Here is an 18,719-nt window from a genome sequence, read left to right as displayed (position 1 = left end):
GAATGGGGAAGAAGATGTGTGTGTGGCGCCAGGCCAGGAAGGTGCCAGCATTAGATAGGTGCATCTGGAGTTAAAAACCAACAGCCCTTTTCAGGGCTACCCAATACTCTAGAAAAGAAATAACAATCGATTTGCCAATGTGTGTAGGTAGAGTAGTGTGGATATAAACACTGACTCTTTTTCATAGTGTGAGTGTATGTGTTTGTGTGTTTGTGTTTGTGTGTTTGTGTTTGTAAGTGCTCACGTACGTTTGTGTGAATAGTAGATTATGGATTTGTTTATTGTTTCTTAGCGTATGTGGAGAGTATAGTTTGGGTTTTGTAACCGCTCACGTGCGATTGTGTGGATAGTAGATTATGGATTTGTTTATTATTTCTTAGCGTATGTGGAGAGTATAGTTTGGGTTTTGTAACTGCTCACGTACGATTGTGTGGATAGTAGATTATGGATTTGTTTATTATTTCTTAGCGTATGTGGAGAGTATAGTTTGGGTTTTGTAACTGCTCACGTACGATTGTGTGAATAGTAGATTATGGGTTTCGTTTTAATGATTTGTGTGAGTAAATAGTAGATTTGGGGTTTGTTAAATGTTGCTTCACTTATGTGGATAGTATATTATATGAAATGAAAAAGTAGGGGGATGTTTTCCTTCACGTCCGCGCTTTCACTATAAGAACCCACAGTATTCGTCGTTCAAACCATTCTACAAAGAATAAAAAAAGAAGATGGCTTCGAACCAGCTCGATAAAATGAAAACATTGCAAGACGTCCTGGACAATTTAGGTATGATGGAGCAAATGTTAGTGAGGTTAAACGAGGATCACTATTCTTATAGCCCACATAGAGTGAAGATGGAGATTAACAACTTAAGAAAAGTAAAGGAAATGATAAGTGCTGTGATGAAAGAAATAAAGGAAGAGAAGGAGGATGAAGAGGAAAGGATAAGGATGAGAGTATGGAACGAGAAAATTGAAAAGGAAGAAGAAAATGAGAAGAGGAAGAAAGAAGAGGAGGAGAAGCAGAAAGAAGAGAAAAAGAAAGAAAAGAAGAGAAAGAGTGTAGGAGAGAAAATAAGAAGTTGGTGGAGAAATAGAAGAAATTAGAAGAAGAAGAAACCCAAAGGCCCTTTTCAGGGCCACCCACATTTCTCGAAAAGAGAATGGCTTTCCATTGCCTACCCCTTTTTTATTTTTTATTTTTATTTTTATTTTTAATTTTTTTAACTTTTTAAAAAAAAAAAATCCCATGTTCAATTGCCTTTGTCCCTAGAATGGATATTATTTTTTTTCTCCCATTGTTCAATTGCCTTTGTCCCTAGAATCGATATTTTTTTTCCATTGTTCGAATGCCTTTGTCCCTAGAATGGATATTTCCTTTCTCCAATGTTAAATTCCCTTGTCCCCAGAGTGGATGTCTTTTTTTGCCTATGTTAAATTTCCATTGTCCCTAGAGTGTCCCAGGGTGGTTAATGTTAAATTTCCATTGTCGCTAATCTTACCCAGGGGGTGTTTTTAATGCTAATTCCCATTGTCGCTAATCTTACCCAGGGGGTGTTTTTAATGCTAATTCCCATTGTCGCTAATCTTACCCAGGGGGTGTTTTTAATGCTAATTCCCATTGTCGCTAATCTTACCCAGGGGGTGTTTTTAATGCTAATTCCCATTGTCGCTAATCTTACCCAGGGGGTGTTTTTAATGCTAATTCCCATTGTCGCTAATCTCACCCAGGGGGTGTTTTTAATGCTAATTCCCATTGTCGCTAATCTCACCCAGGGGGTGTTTTTAATGCTAATTCCCATTGTCGCTAATCTGACCCAGGGGGTGTTTTTAATGCTAATTCCCATTGTCGCTAATCTTACCCAAGGGGTGTTTTTAATGCTAACTCCCATTGTCGCTAATCTTACCCAGGGGGTGTTTTTAATGCTAATTCCCACTGTCGCTAATCTTACCCAGGGGGTGTTTTTAATGCTAATTCCCATTGTCGCTAATCCCATTCACTACTAAGGTCAATATCATATGTCAAGAATCCCTAATTCAACTGTTGTATGTAACTGTTTATGATGAAAGTTCCATTTCATATTAAAAGTAACGCGGTCCATTCAGGAGAGCGATTTCTAACGACGAAATTCATAATTCTCGACCCGTGAATGGTAACTTTCAAACTGTAAATGCATGAAATGTAATGGCGCCTCATAACTGAATACAGGAATGATGTTATCTTAATACTCGATATTTTGAACTGTTAAAGTGGACATTGTGCAATGTTACTTTTAACACCAACACATCATTTCACCATATAAAACAAACGTTTCTGACAAGCACAATAAAATGTCAAATCACCGCTGTGTAATTCAGCAGATACAATATGAAAACTCAACATACGAAATGGAACTTTCAGCACAATCAATATAATTCAACATGTTATATAGAAACTCTCGACATATGACACTAAAATTTCAACAACCGCCGTGTAATTAAGAAGATAAAAGCTACAAATTCGACATTGGACATCGAATTTTCAACCAGCGCTGTGTAATTCAACAGATTAAATCTAAATAACTCAATATATGAAACGGAACTTTCAACATAAACTCTTTGAATCAATACGTAAATTAGAAATTCTCGACGGATGACATTGAAATTTCAACCACCTCCGTGTAAATTCAAACGACACAATCTAAAACCGTGACAATGAAATATAACTTTCAACCACTACCGTTTAATTCAACAGATACAATCTAAAATCTCGACCTAGAAAATGGAACTTTAAGAACAAGCATTTTTTTTTTTTGATGCAACACGTGAAATTGGAATTCTGAACATATGACATTAAAATTTCAACGGCAACGTTCTGATTGGACCAGCTTTTTCCCGCTAAGGCGCCTCATAAAAAACAAAGAAAACCAGTGCGAATGGGTTAAGCTGGAGAAACATGCATGCGACAAGTGTTGCTGTCTGCGGAAGGACTATATGCTTATTCAGCATTTTCTTGCTAGTGCTGTGTAACGAGCGATCTGATTGGATAAGAGGTTTCAGGTGTGCCCGATAAGATATCAGATCGGTAGATACTGTGTTAGCTAGTTGTATATGCCAATGGTCGATTTGGAGTGAAGTTGTTAGAGAAGATGCAGATTATACCGAACAGAATGATAACACAGATAGCTGTGTCAAGCTCTGTCTTTGATAAGTCTCACAGTTGTCTCAAGCTGTGTTTCTAATGAGTCTCACAGTTGTATCAAGCTGTCTCTAATTAGTCTCACGGTTGTATCAATAAATGTGTCTCCAATGAGTCTCATAGTTGTCTCAGTCTGTGTGTCTAATGACTCTTACAGTTGTCGCAAGTTGTCTCTCTAATGGGTCTCACATTTGTCTCATGCTGTGTCTCTAATGAGTGTCGCAGTTGTCTCAATCTGTGTCTCTTATGAGGCGTTTAATATCATTATTTTTCGTTCGAAATGAATCGTAGAGTTTAATTACTTTGTACTTACTTCAGGTTTTCCAAAAGCCTGTAAAATATGAAACAAATTGTCTCGTAATATTTCATATATCATATATTGCTGAAAAAGAAAGGAGATAAAAAGGAGCAAAGCAGAATATTACTAAAGTCTCTTTTCTGTCCCTTTATTGACAATGCAAGTTTGTTTTATTTTCAAATGTTTGAGTTTCTGTACCATTATGCTCCGCTTTACTTTACGTTGTTATCGCACATACTTTGGTTTACGTTTTTAGTTTGCTGTGGATAAAATGTCAACCTATAATTCAACAGAGACAAGACTGATTGCAAAAAGAGGTAATGTCATGACATGCATAGGATTGTAGCGATGTCGTTACACATTCCACCAATTCAATAATAAAAAAGCAACTGGTTACTGTTATTTGCTATTCATTTTGTATGGAAAAGCAGTTGTATCAGATGCATATCAAAATGATAATAGCAATATGACTTACAATACAAAAATATTATTACATGTACATCGCTAGGTATGTATATTTCAACACTCGTAAACTTGAAATTTTTACATGCATCATCTTGTATAGGAGGATAAGGTGAATTGTTTTAATTTGTTCAGTATTTTATGTTTTGAATTGTTTATAATGGTAAGACACAAATCGTGAAATTTCTAAAATTTGTACCGTGTTTTTCATAAAGTTTGAAAGTATGGGAAGGTTAAGCGCACAATATGTTAAAATTTTTAACCTGTCCTATGGTTTCCAAATGTTTGAATTATATGCGCAGGTAAGGTTCATTGCAACTGACATAAATCCATTTCAGTCATACAAAAAAAAAAAAAAACATTCGTCGATGCAACGCCCATGCTGAACTCCCGAGACCTTCCTTAGCAATCACATCTAAAACAAAGCGTACACTTCGCACTACTTGAAAAGGATTCAATTAATTCATAAATGTATGTATGTATGTATGTATGTATGTATGCATGCATCTATATATATATATATATATATATATATATATATATATATGTTTGTGTGTGTGTGTGTGTGTGCGTGTGTGTGTGTGTTACTGTGGGATTGATGCGTTATTATTCTTTTTATATTTTTAATACAGTGCGATTTAAATTTCTTACCAGTGACGATAACAATGTATTGAAAGTGTTAATATTTTAATGTATAATCTACTACACATTGTTTAATTTAACTAAATTGGAAAGCTTCTATAAATTTAGCAAAATTCCGGTATCTAAAACCTCTGCAACTTGGACTAGTCCATAGAAGGAGACACTACCAGCAGGTGCGAAATCTACAAAGCAGATCGTTGTTCTAGTTGTCAATACTTTGTCCTCAGTTCTGATATTTTGTGTTGTAGCTTCACATTTGTTTGTATGCACGTCATATATGGGACCGGAGCCATCTTGAAGGTCACTTAGGATCATGCATTTAATTTCTTTTTATTGACAACACCATTAAGTTACCTCTGGTTTTTTTCTATAATTTCTCTTGATCTAAACTAATAGTTGAGGAAGGAACAAATGGAATATTAATAATTAGGAAATACACTCAAGTATGGAAAATGCACACAATCATTAAACGTAGATCTCAAGAAAACTTTATTTTTACAGTACAGATCGAATAATAATAACGACTCTGTTTTTAAAATAGGTCTTTTACGTATAAAAGTTTGAAAGGAGCATATTTTGGGAAGTTTCACTTTTGACACATGTTTGGCCTTCAGGTTACGAAGGGTACCCGTGATGTAAGGACGAGAAACTAAAATGAACAGATCTGAAATGGGGAAGGTGTCTTTTGTCCAGTCTACATTAATGGTCAGTTCTTTCGAGCTTTAGCAATTGCTACACGTCGTTAGTTTTGATTGCGTTCTATGTGTAGTTCAAGTCCAAACTTAACAAACACGTAGCAGTAAATGTCTTTGGTAATATTTCTTGTTGATGTGTTCTCATGCTTAAGGAAATATTGCTGACTACATTTTTATCAGCGATTAACATCGTGGTCTGATTTTAATACTCTCATGGATACTATAAACTTGTCAATTTGCGTTTATAATTATTCTTCCCAAGTGCAGTACTGACTGGAAAGGGTGAATTCATGTTTGAAAGTGTTAACATATCATGATATATATTGATTATGTCGAGCCAAGCAGTGCCTTCTTTATTAAGTATAGTCATGACCAATTTATTTCACTGAGATTCTGAAGGGACAACTGATTCATTTTTAAAAAGTATGAATGCAGTCGCTGATATAGCAATTCATGTGAAGCGGACACACTAGCACGTGTGCCTTGCAATTAATTGTCGTATAAGTACACAAATACCTGTGATTTCTACGACATGTGTTCAAGTATTTATAGGTAAATATAGAGAGTTACAAATATATCCCACAGAGAGCGAAAAGTGCTATCCTTAGAGTCTGTAAAATGATGTGCTATATTCAAGATCTTAAATGATGCAATTATGGTCAGAAACAACATCTCCATAACTTTAGTGCACAGTTGACAACGATAATAAAAACAAACACCCCCAAAATAATAATAATAATAATAATTGTAAAGAATAAATGTATAGGCCAAGCAGCAAAGGCTGTTGCTTACTTTCAGGGGCACTGGAAACTACATAAATAAGGATGGAAGCGACGATGACTGAATATGCCTGGCAACGTATGTATGTATGTATGTATGTATGTATGTATGTATGTATGTATGTATGTATGCATGCATGCATGCATGCATGTATTGTTATTTTTATATGGATCTTAATATAGCATAATATATTTTACTATCTGACAATTTGGTTGAAATAATTATGTATGTTTTTGTTTATATATCGTAGGTATGATATATGTCTTTTAGTGTCTAAAATACTGTTGTTCGTATGTTTGCATTTGTCTTGTAACTGATTATTTATCAGAAGAATGACTATTCAGAGCTTATGTTAATTGCTTTAAAATATCTGGCGTGAAATAAACTTTCTTATGTATTATATCCTTACGCTTTGAGTGGCGATGACGTTTAGAGAAAATAATATGAAGTTGTACGTGCATTTGATGTAAGGTTGAAGATTCTTTACTTAAAGACAAGCAATTTATGACTCAACTGTAAATCTTAACGAAAACATGTGCAATCATCATACAGTTCTTTAACGCATACAAGTTATTGTATCTATTAGTTAGAAACTTGCTTCCTTGCAAATAGCACTTTTACTGTTTCAGGTTCCTTAAAACATCATCTAAAGGACGACCAGTTTTACAGTTTCATACTCCGTAAAATATCATACAAGTCTGTGGTGTATACAAATTAATGTATGACACAATATCTAAAGAACTAACAGTTTTACAGTTTCACACTCCGTAAAATATCATGCAATTCTGTAGTAATACAAATTAATGTATGACACAATATCTAAAGAACTAACAGTTTACAGTTTCATACTCCGTAAAATATCATGCAATTCTGTAGTAATACAAATTAATGTATGACACAATATCTAAAGAACTAACAGTTTACAGTTTCATACTCCGTAAAATATCATGCAATTCTGTAGTAATACAAATTAATGTATGACACAATATCTAAAGAACTAACAGTTTACAGTTTCATACTCCGTAAAATATCATGCAATTCTGTGGTGTATACAAATTATCGCATCTAGCTGTATTGGTACTGCTACTAACACGTTTTCCGTTTAATGTTCCGTATATCATGAAATTATTGAACGCATCCAAGTTTTTGTTTCAACTCCTTTTACATACATTTAACACTTTGACCGTTTCCTGTTCGGTATAATATGATTTGATTAAGAGTAGTTTAAGGAGGCATGTCAGACATATTTTACTTAGCGCATGAGATGAGGAACAGTGCTGTTACATTTGAAATTGTTTTTCAGAATTTTCTGACATTACCGTTTTGTAAGAGGAACAATGAGTCAGTCTATAGTGTACCATCCTTGGCATCTCTTGCATGGACCACATATCAAATGAAGAAGTGCGTAACACCATCAGGCGCGAAGTGGGCCAATATGAGGACCTCCTCACCACCGTCAAAAAGAGAAAGCTGAAATGGTATGGCCATGTCACTAGAGCCAACAGTCTATCCATAACAGTCCTGCAGGGCAGCGTCCAGGGTGGCAGAAGGAGAGGTAGACAGAGAAAAAAGTGGAGGACAACATCACAGAATGGACCGGGAAAAGTTTTGCGGAGACACAGGTATTGGCACATGATCGAGACAAGTGGAGGGAACTGGTCAGATGTTCAGCAGCACAGTGCCTCAACGACCACACTAGGTCATGAGACTGATGATGATGATGATGATGATAGTGTATTAAATTCCCCACGTCACCTTCATTTCTATTACCAAGTTCAGGAAGAGAGTCACCAAACTAAAAATACTTTATTCTACCTTTGCGAGCTATCGTGGACTACATTTCAGTCTTTTGAGTCGCTCTTTCTGCTATTATGCCAGGCAGATACTGCTACATTCGTTTTCGCTCATAATATCACAAAATTATTTAATTCATATTGTTTAGGTAATGATTGAATATTTGACTTCTTCTTTATAGGATTTTAGGTGGCATGTGACTATTTGCTGTCGTCTGCTTTGCATAGCTGTAATTTGAATCAGTAGCTAAATTATGTAGATTAATGTACAGGAAAAATAGTTTGTCGTCTGCTATATGTTTACTTAGTCGGTATAATTGATGAATAGACGAGAACATTCATGGTGCCTTTTGATCCATTCAAGAAATGGAGGTCATTTAACACTTACTAATAATTGTGATTTTTAGTGATCATACTGAACAAATATAAATATTCATTTATAACAAATTATAATGTTTTAAAGTCTGCTCTTATGTTGGAACGATATGATGGTTTCTTGGTTTGTTGGATTTTTAACTTCACTTTAGCATATTTGGATGGATATGAGAAAATGGGGGTTTATGTTTGTATGCATGCATGAAATCATGTGTGTATTTTTTTATACAATCCTGAAATGTATTAGCTTATCATTCGGTAAGATGTTTAACCAATAGATAATATTATTGAATACAATCTAGATCTTCAAGCTGAACACACCATTGTGGCGAATACCGTTCTACATTTCATGTTAAATTAAATGGAATAATTGTATGGTAATATGTTATAAACGAAACTATAACTCTTGCTAATACTTATAATTAAGAGTAAAAGTAAGTATCATTGCCTCAAAATAGTGTTCTGCCTTTAAAAAATGTTCTGCCTTCTAAAAGGTGTTCTGCTTAAAAATAAATAAGTTTGCTTAGATGTATACCTGATTTCATCTCTTCTAAGCCTGAAAGAAAAGAGAATGGATAATGTTAGAGTTTATTTAATGATGACTCTGCGGTGGTCACAACATTTTTGGAGATGATGAATGTACATTTGACGTCTGATTCACTTTTCTAACTGATATGTCCGTGGTAGATATAAAATGTTTGCATGAAATGTAATAATAATAATAATAATAATAATAATAATAATTATTATTATTATTATCATTATAATAACGGTAGTAGTAGTAGCAGCAGAAGCAGCATCATCAATAATAAAATAAATACTAATCGTGCCACATAAAGACAATGGAAATGTAAAGTGGTTATACCATAAGTGTAATAACTGATACAATGAAGAACGTTGAACGTTTGTATCAATTACTTGAATTAACATTGTTTCTGTCTAGGAAACAGTTGACATTAAACACTTTCAACAACAGAAACAAATTTACACTTCTGCGTGCATAAATGCGAGTTTTGCCTCACAAAAATTTATATTCACAATTCAACAGGTTAAATCGAAATATTCAACATAACGAAGATCTAACAGACACTGATAACGGTTTATTTTTCAGACTTTTGGAATTCCAGGCTCGAGGACGTTTACTAACCTATCATATAAAATGTTTAATTTCATGTTTAACATATATCGTTAGGAATCATATGATCTGAATGATGTTTTTGCTTTCAAAAATGCAAAGGTTGTGATCTAATTGGTGAAGCACAAACTGAACATAGCATGACCTCGTATCGATATCCACCTGACCTACTTATTACATGCAGGTCTCGATTTTTATCGGATTGATTATTTCATTTGCCTTTTCTGAATGTTATCGATATACAATAAATTAATTATAGGTCAAACTGAGACTATACAATACTTTATTACTCTGGTTGTAACATCTACAACATGTGAAATATATAAGATAAGTAACATGAATATAGCATGTGATATACATAGTAATTCAAGGGGATTACAAAATTCGGAAAATACAATCAAGATTCGTATATTTCATGTACTCATTCATTCACTATATTTATAAACGTTACTCCTTAACATTCAAGATTCAATTTATTGGTATTCTAGGTAGTATAGGGATAAAAGAACTATCGTGGAGATATATTTTCCCCTTGTCTTACACCTTTCTGAAGTGAAAAATACTGGAGAATTCGTTATTTACACAGACACATGGTTTGATATCAACATAACTATTCAGTACAACATTAAAACACTTTTCTTTAATGCCTCACGAATACAGTGTATGTCACAATCCAGCTCTCCATACACTATCAAGGCACTTTTAAATCAACAAAGAAAACAAAGAGTCTTTTTGCAATGTCTAATAAAGTCAAAATTGATATAAAAGCGAAAGATATTGTCTATTGTGGACTAGTAATTCCTTTATTAAGCTTGAGTCTCAGATGGCAATTTATTATCGTAAACTAATTTAGACAATCTTAAATTTAATATAGCTTTAAAACCTTTACCAAAACAACTAAATAAAGTATCTGGTCTTAATTCTACATATGGGTTTTGCCATATTAAGTTTTTAAAATCGCACAAAATCACCATTAGTCAAACCTACATTCAATATTATATTACAAAGTTCTACAAAACATATAACAGATCATCATTTGAGATCCTTATATATTATCAATAGAACATGCTTTATCTTTAGATTGTTAACTACTGGCTTCCATTATATATTCAACTGTTATTGAGTCATTTGACAAGACTTATAGACAACATCTGTATATAGCACCATTTCTGGGTTTTCTCGGTCGTCAATGTTTCCGCTGAGTGTACGTCCTTCAAACTATTCGAAACATGCGATATTTTAAACGGGTATGCTCTTGACATTATTTACCATAATCTAGTTTATATATTGTTTATTTTAACTGTAACATTCATAGCTCCCTTTGCAAGGATTAGTTTAATACGAGACAAATGATTTGCAATTTTTATGCCGTCTGCTAGCTTTTAACATATAGGCTTTATGTAACATCGCCCTCTTATTAGAGAGGCGGTTAATTGGGTTTGGCTGACGTAATCTAGAGGATGACCTCCCTCGATATTATAGCCCGGCGGGAGTGAAAGGAGAATGGAATTTCAACAGAGAACTGAGCGAGAATACTGGGAAGAAATAAACCAATAAGTGTCCCCTGTGACAAGAAAAAAAAAAACAACAAACTGAATTATAACAAATGTATAACGGCAAGTGCAATTGAAGTTAGTTTATATCAATAGAATTTAACACGTGTGTATAATTTGGATTTATTTCAACATCATAACGAGAGGTTAAAAGAGCGCAATGTCCACGACCGATTTGCATCACCTTCCTGTCTGACATTATAACAACGTCTTCTAGTTCATCCTTCATAAGCTCTATGATTTGCCCATTCATAGACTTCATGGTCCTTTTTATTTTGACCTCGTCCTTTCGTTATTTCTCCGTACTCTTGTCTCCAGTCTGTCTCGTCTCTTTCTCAGAAAGCTGTTCCTTAGTTGTTTCTTTCAGGAGTTGTGCGTCCTAGAGCTAAACGTGTCTTTCTTTTTACATGACGACCACCCGGTTCCTTCCTTGTTTCACGAGGAAAGCACTAATCTCTGTATGCCACCCCGGAGTCGAGACTAAGTTTCCTCTTCTAGGAAATGTTCAGACTAAAGAATTTCGACTACGGTCGTCACTTTAAAGTCTGATTGCTCTAACAGCGTAAGCTCTAATTTATTCTGCCCAATCGTAGGCAGCGGTCTCTAATTATTCCCAAAGAAATAATTCCTTTCATCAGGTTTAGACAACTGAGAATCTGTGAACGACAGTGTGTGACAATTTCCCTTTGAAAAAATGATAAGTGGATATAGGTTCCTACCAAGCGGTTAGGGTTGGTAGCTCAAATATTTACTTTCTATTGACCGTGTTATGATACCCCGGTCAATTTCACTGGGGCGGAATTCTTTCCCTTTGAAGTTTACACTGACATGGGGGAGATGAACGAAGAAAGGTTGAAGTGATCCTTCATAAAGACTTTTGTTACTTAAATGCGATAAAATGTAAACGCTTAACGTATTCAACAGTACAAGTTTCTGTAATTCAAAATTCAACACTTCACACTTTACTTTCTGCTTGTTTTTGTTTTAATTTTATCAAAATTACTTCTAATTTGGGATGTTAAAGCACAGTGAAAATCTAAAATCAAAAGATTTAAAATAATGCCCTTGAGAAGTTTTAAACAAAGCCGTTAATATATAATATATAATGCTTTTGCCCTGCCACCACATATTTCTTTATTAGCATTTATTTATTATTTCACGTCGAGAGTTCGTATACATTATCTCCATGTATTATCGATTATGGGTTTGAAGCATATAACATTCAGCAACTGACGTAGATATACGTTTTCAGATTCGTTTAGTCGCGGCTTGACAAAATCAAGATGTGTACCTGCTCGATTTTCATAGCGGGAGCTAATAATAGTCAAAATTTGGAAACTCCTAAAGATTTATATCTGAACAATTTTGATCCCTTATACCGAAATACTTACTTTTCTGCCGGATCGTCTTTGTTTGTACGCCAGCTTTCTGCCATGTTCTGGAATAAATTTACACATATTAAACAAACACCACCTTTAGAAGGTAGACGCATTAATTTTAGTTAGCTAGGAGGGTATAAAATGTCACCACTCTAGGTTATTTCTCTTTCTCGGAAATTATACATTGAGGTTAGTTCGCAAAATTAATGATTCTATTTTATATGGCAGAGTAGTATTAAAAACAAAGAAAACAATTCGTTTTCATCTTTTGAAAACGCATTGTGAGACTGACTTGTGATGAATGTAGCTTCAGTATTTATTGAACACTTAAACACATGAACGTAGAAATTCCTATTTGTTACACTTGAATCACAAAAACTCGTATCGAATAAATGGTTACACCCTCCAATTTTCCTTTTTCGTTTTTGCAGTCTGAAATGCGTCTTTAATTTTGTTTCAATAAACTGTCTAATGATCTGTTAAGCTTCGCAAGATTACAGAATAGTTTTATTACTTTGCACGAAACATCATACAAACTAAATAAAAACATGGCTTGTGTTACGTTAACTAGTAAATTAAAGTTGTAAACATATTCTCATCTGCCTAGATTACATTTGACTCACTTTGGTCATGATGTTTAAATTTCGGTCAATTGAATCTTGGTTAGAGCGTTTCAAAACAGGAAAACCAGCCGTGATCAAAACCTCTTAATGTAGTGTCCTTATTCCCAACATTACTTTAACAAAACATTAGTTATATAAAAATAGGGGCAACACAACTGTCTTATATTGAACAAATTCTTGAGGACGTCGGCGTCCGTTTATGCATATAATTTTAATTGAGAGCAATTTCGATGATTCGTAATCTTAAGTCCCCAAACTGCATATCAGAAAACAACCATAATTCCCACACCCCATTATTTCTCCCCACCACTAGACAGTGACCTGGAGTCAAAACGTGAAAACCATCACATGTATGATGAGTCTTTCAGCTGTAAATGCTTATATTAAGTTTAGTCAGAAAAGATTTGAAAATGTCATCGTAACTGAAATGCTTGTATATCTGATATTTGAACCTTCATACTGTTCTCAGAATAGGGAACCAAGAATAGCAAATCTTTTGCACATTGGTACAAAAGTGGCAAGATAGCTATCAAAGTTAGTGAATTTACACCGACCGGATTTTGAGATGTGACAACGAACAGACGGATGAATCGATGTACTACTTGAAAGTAGTACATTATGTACAAATGATTCTCACTGATTCTGATTCGTGGGGATTATAGACAAGACCATTATTGCGCACGTAGTACAATCTAGTAATACCTAATGATCTCTAGCTGTCCTGATTGTTCAAATACATCGATTGGCTGATATATAAAACCACAGCTAAAATTCCGAAGAGTTCCGCATTTATGTAAGTTGCTGAGATTGAATCATAGCTTTGTGTATTCCATTCTATGAACCATGCATATTAAATTGAAATACTATTCAAGTATTGAAAGAAGAGAGTTAAAAATGTCAGTATCTCTGTGTGCCATGTTTGATGTACATTCAGAGTTAAAGAAAAAAGCGAATTACGCAATACTGTATGAAAAGAATTTCCAGCAAAACAAGAAAGGTTTATTTCTTCTTTATAAATGTCAAGAATTGGAACAAACTCTGACATGGCTGTTCATATAGCACAATTGGGCAAATGATACAAATCCGGACGTACGTGCTGGTTTTATCATTGTCATGTATATTTAATTTATAGTATGTACTTGACTTTTGTCCGTGCTTGAAGAGTTTTGTGTGTTTAAGACCACAGAGTAGTAAAAACAATGCTCACAAGCCACTACAGCTATAAACCTAAATCAAGAACGTCCGCCTAAAAATCTATGACATAGTGACTATCATCAGTGTGTTCCTTGAAATATATCTAAACAGAAAGTCTGGTCAAAATTTATTTGCACACGTCCATGAAGTCAGTGTGTTCATAAGCTCCATTAAGTACACAAAGGCCGGTAGTGACCTCAGATTTGATCACAAGATCATTTATGTTTGGTTCTTAAACATTATTTACAAACATTGTCATATTTGTATCATTTTTATTCAGAACCATTCCTTATCCCAGTAAGTGTTTTATTGAAAACCGCTTTAAATCCGGCCATTAACGCAAGATAAGTAGTGATGACTAGATTTTCGCAATGTCTGTGGTGCCATGCTTGAGTTTAGATAAGTACCGTTTTCACTGGAACTGTCCATTCAGGTCATGTAGTCAGTACACTATTTTCAAGACGGCGACTTGCAGACGATATGTATATCCAATAGGCATCATATTCATTTAGGAGCGAGCAGCCAGACGTAAGAGTAGGTCTTTTGTAAAAAATCTCTCTAAAGCAACCATGACCATGCATTTAGGAGAGATGGCGATAAAAGAGTGATGGTGTAGATATGACTAGCACAATTTTCATTTACATCTTTTGATGGAAATCCCATGACGCGACAGTACGTTCATGAGAATTCGCGATAAACTGACTTTCAAGATGTCCCTGGTGGCAGTCATTTTGAAAACCTAAGGGGCACCAGTTTCATTTAGGATTAACCTGTCATCAGAAAAAGCTTTTCATTGAAAACCACATGTCAATACAACCATCCATCGAAGGGAAGCTGCAGTAACAAAAATTGCAGCTCCGTGGCAGATATATTTGATATCCGACTAGCACTATTTTTATTAGGACCATCTAGAAATCAACAAGAGATTGCTTAGTAAAACTCGTTTTAATTCGAACATTCTTTCATGAGGAGTAGCTATTACAAGATTATTAAGATATTCGTATGCTACCATATTGGATGAGCTAATGGCTCATTTGTCCATTGGAACCTAAGTGACGTGATAAGATGTATTTTATTGCAAAGTCCATGCCAATATAATCAAATGTTTAGAAGTAGTAGCAATAACATTATCTTCAACGTAGTTCTTGTGGCAGTCATATTGGATCTCCAAAGGACGTCATTTTCATGGTCTTCATGGAACGTGTTCGTAAAGTTAGACTGCAATCGTCCCACGTGACTAGAAAGATTAGATGTGATAATCATCTGCTAACAGACGATGGGGTAAGGACGAATGACATTTACGTAAGCTCTTCTGGTTGATGGCTTTCAAATAGAATTATACTGTAGCGCGACGGGTTTAGAAATAAATCCTATTTTTGACATCTTTTTTTACAATTTATATTATATACATTATATACATGCCTCTTGCGTTTCATTACACAAGAAAACCACCACTTCCCTGTAGGATTACAATCTAACTATCCGTTAAGAGAGAGAGAGAGAGAGAGAGAGAGAGAGAGAGAGCACCCAATTAATCCTTTCACACTGAAAGCTACAAAAAGATCTACCCCTCTCAAGCATATGAGTCCATAGTTCAGTCTATTTGAAAACTGATACTTGACACACGAGAGCAAAGAGTTCTCTCACTCCCAGTGATCACTGCCTTCAGCCGGGCAGTCCCGTTATAATTGACAGCTGTAATTGTTTCAACCAGTGCTATAGGGAAAATAAAACTGCCACTATCATTACAATAGCACACTCCCCATGTGTCTAATTTCATTACAATAGTCTTCATAGGTAAACTTTGATAAGAATAAACACAAAACTAAAATCCACAAAAAGTCATTTAAAATGATCTTACCATGTACAAGTCTATCAGTTGGATTCCATATTCGCTTCTAGCATGTTCTTAAAAGTCTACCAATAGCCGAAATTACAATGCGTTTTAAGAAAGTATTTACGTCAACGTTAAAACTGATATCCGATCCAGTTTCTGTGTCGTTTTTGTTCAAAGGCACAACTGTGACTAGCCACATTCTAGTCGGGCAGGTATTTATACCATATAAGCCCTTTGCATGCCACAAATTATGATATGTTTACCAGATAAAGTAACAAATGATGAGTTTAATGCATCAATGCTTTATCTGAATATCAATCAGATATTTCTTTTTGGAAGTATATACCTTACTAAAACTATTTGACTGGTGCATAAATTAAACTATTTCATTCATTAAAGGAGATTACACCAAAACTAGCTTCCCTCCAACTCATTGCAACAATATTACAATATTTTGAAATTCCCATTGCAGAAAAAACATACCTGTTATTTTATCTTATATAAAATTCATGACATTTAAATTTTGTAATCTGAATACAAAACTCTGGATGAAAAACTTACAAACTTAAGCCATAGCTCCTCTATCGTAATCATGCCGATTTCGGTAACTCGAGCGATACTTGTTTCTTGGAAATGCAGCAGATTAATAAAGATCAGTTTTGTTTTGAAAAATATTTATTTACAATGCTTTTATTTTACTGTTAATAAAACGGGTTTTGCTAATTTATTTTGAAAGAAGAGAAGTCTGGTCAATAGACAAACTGTTTTATCTTAACTTTTTAAAAGATAGTCGAGTTTATTAAATGAAGTGTTGAGGAAAAAGGCTATAAGCAATGCATTTCTAAGCAACGTGTAATAACCTTTACTCCCAATTCGAAGCTTTTCACATACGTCCAATAGTGAATATACCTCATGCATTTACTTTGAAATATTTTCATATTATTGTTATTAAAATCATATTGGACAGTTTAAATTTCTAAATGTTGAGTTATTTAATAATAGAAAAGATACAAAAGCTTTTGTCTCATGCTATTTTTTTCACTTTTTAGACGAGTGTAGTAACTGCGTATTAAACAAATGCCACTACAAGACGCGTTTACTAAATTTCACATCGGCAATCAAGGGTTTATTTGCTAAAGGTTTAAATTCCGGAATGCCTCACTAAATTGGATCCAAGTTCAGCAGTCCCGGAAGAAAATATTATTTTATTGATATCTTTCTGATAAGACAAAAATATACGCTGCTCACCTGCTGAGATAAAATGCATGTATTAAAAATAATCTCTCTATACCTCGTATGGTCTCAAGGTAATGCTCTCCCACTAGTTGTATGGCTCTGTGAAATGACTCTCTACAGATAAATATTATACTAATACGGTACTATTGTGAATAACTTCTAGACAGTTTACGAAGGAATTTTATCATGTATTCAGCTGTATAATAAAAGACATTCACCTAGTATTGAATTATATAACCCTTTCTTAGAATTATTTGGTATCCTTCATTTTCAACTGAAAAGAAAGGGCCAAGGTCACAACAAATGTGCAGGCAATGTGCAGCAACTGAGAATCACACAATCATATACACAATCCTTTAGGAAATTTTAAGTTCTATAAACCATATATATATATATATATATATATATATATATATATATATATATATATATATATATATATATATATATATATATATATATATATATATAAGCAGTTTTACGTAGAGGTATTTCATTCAATAGCAAGATATGTGCTTATATTTGAGAAGTTTATTAAGCAATGGTCTTACGGAACATCAAGGACTTTTAGCTTCATTTTGACTTTACTGGCGCATGTGAAAATATTACAAGTTTTGTTAATTTGAGCAACTATCACCCTATTCACACTTATAATATATTCCGAATGAATGGTCAGGTGATGGTTTAATGAATGTAAATATAATAGTAACGAAAACCCAATTTTTTTAAATTTTATTTTATTATCTGTTAATAAGAGTAAGAGATCAACTGGTCAGCAGGATGGAAAAGTGGCATTGACTACTATCCCTCATGATGGAACTGTAGCCTGGCATGGAATTCTGTTCGGAGTGGTATGGCTGGGGAGAGAGCGATTTAAGACTACTAACAGCAGTCAATAAGTCTGCTTACGGTTGGTGCTTATGCTTCTCTCGAAATGATGCTGATCTTACTTCCTGAAACGCAAATGACACGACAGGCTTGATATTACATAGATATGGGGCCTTAAAGTGGGGGTGAGGACATATGTGGGTAGGTCGCATTTTACAAGGACTTTGTGTTGTGTGGAATTTAAAGGGAAGAAGCTTGCATGGGCGGTGTTCTGTACCGCTGTCGTGTTCAAACGTTCAAACTATAAAGTATATAAATGTGGGTAATGCATGTTTTGCCTCTGTCGATTTGTCAAATATTTATATATTGATGTCATTCACAAACATCTGAATAATGTCCCTAACTTTGAATTTGTGCATGCTTACAGCGACTTGACACGCCATGCTTAAGTTCCAAAAGGTCCACACGTAAGACACCCCCACGATTAATTGGATTGGCTGCTTGCTGAATCAGAAGTCATTTTACCAACTTTACAGCTGACAGTTGCCGAGGAAAGACGTATCATTGTATATTTTATCAAAATTGCAAAATCCTCCATCCTTTGTTATGTCTAATTTAAAGAAATAAAATGATAAAATGCTATTTCGAACCGACCTTTTGTGTTGAGATCTTTAAAAAACGCACGGGGATAAATTAATTATGTTACTTGTTTATG

The 18,719-nt window shown here is 34.3% G+C and overlaps 1 protein-coding gene across 1 annotated transcript in view; it reads right to left on the bottom strand.

Annotated features, from left to right (window-relative positions):
* LOC149775647 (uncharacterized) overlaps window positions 1-16,138 on the bottom strand; it is a 53,889-nt gene extending 37,751 nt beyond the window's left edge. The window contains exons 1-4 of the mRNA XM_089943072.1: window positions 16,065-16,138; window positions 12,299-12,345; window positions 8,755-8,775; window positions 3,488-3,505 (exon numbers count right to left, since the gene is read on the bottom strand). Coding sequence (XP_089799198.1) covers window positions 3,488-3,505; window positions 8,755-8,775; window positions 12,299-12,342 — 83 coding nt within the window. The 5' untranslated portion in view covers window positions 12,343-12,345; window positions 16,065-16,138. The remainder of the gene's footprint in view (window positions 1-3,487; window positions 3,506-8,754; window positions 8,776-12,298; window positions 12,346-16,064) is intronic.
* Window positions 16,139-18,719: the final 2,581 nt, after the last annotated feature.

This window comes from Sinohyriopsis cumingii, chromosome 19, assembly GCF_028554795.1.
Source record: "Sinohyriopsis cumingii isolate HCF-2022 chromosome 19, ASM2855479v2, whole genome shotgun sequence".
In the NCBI taxonomy this organism is placed as follows: domain Eukaryota; kingdom Metazoa; phylum Mollusca; class Bivalvia; order Unionida; family Unionidae; genus Sinohyriopsis; species Sinohyriopsis cumingii.
Note: the sequence above shows the minus strand (reverse complement) of the source record. Positions and strands in the feature narration are given on the sequence as shown.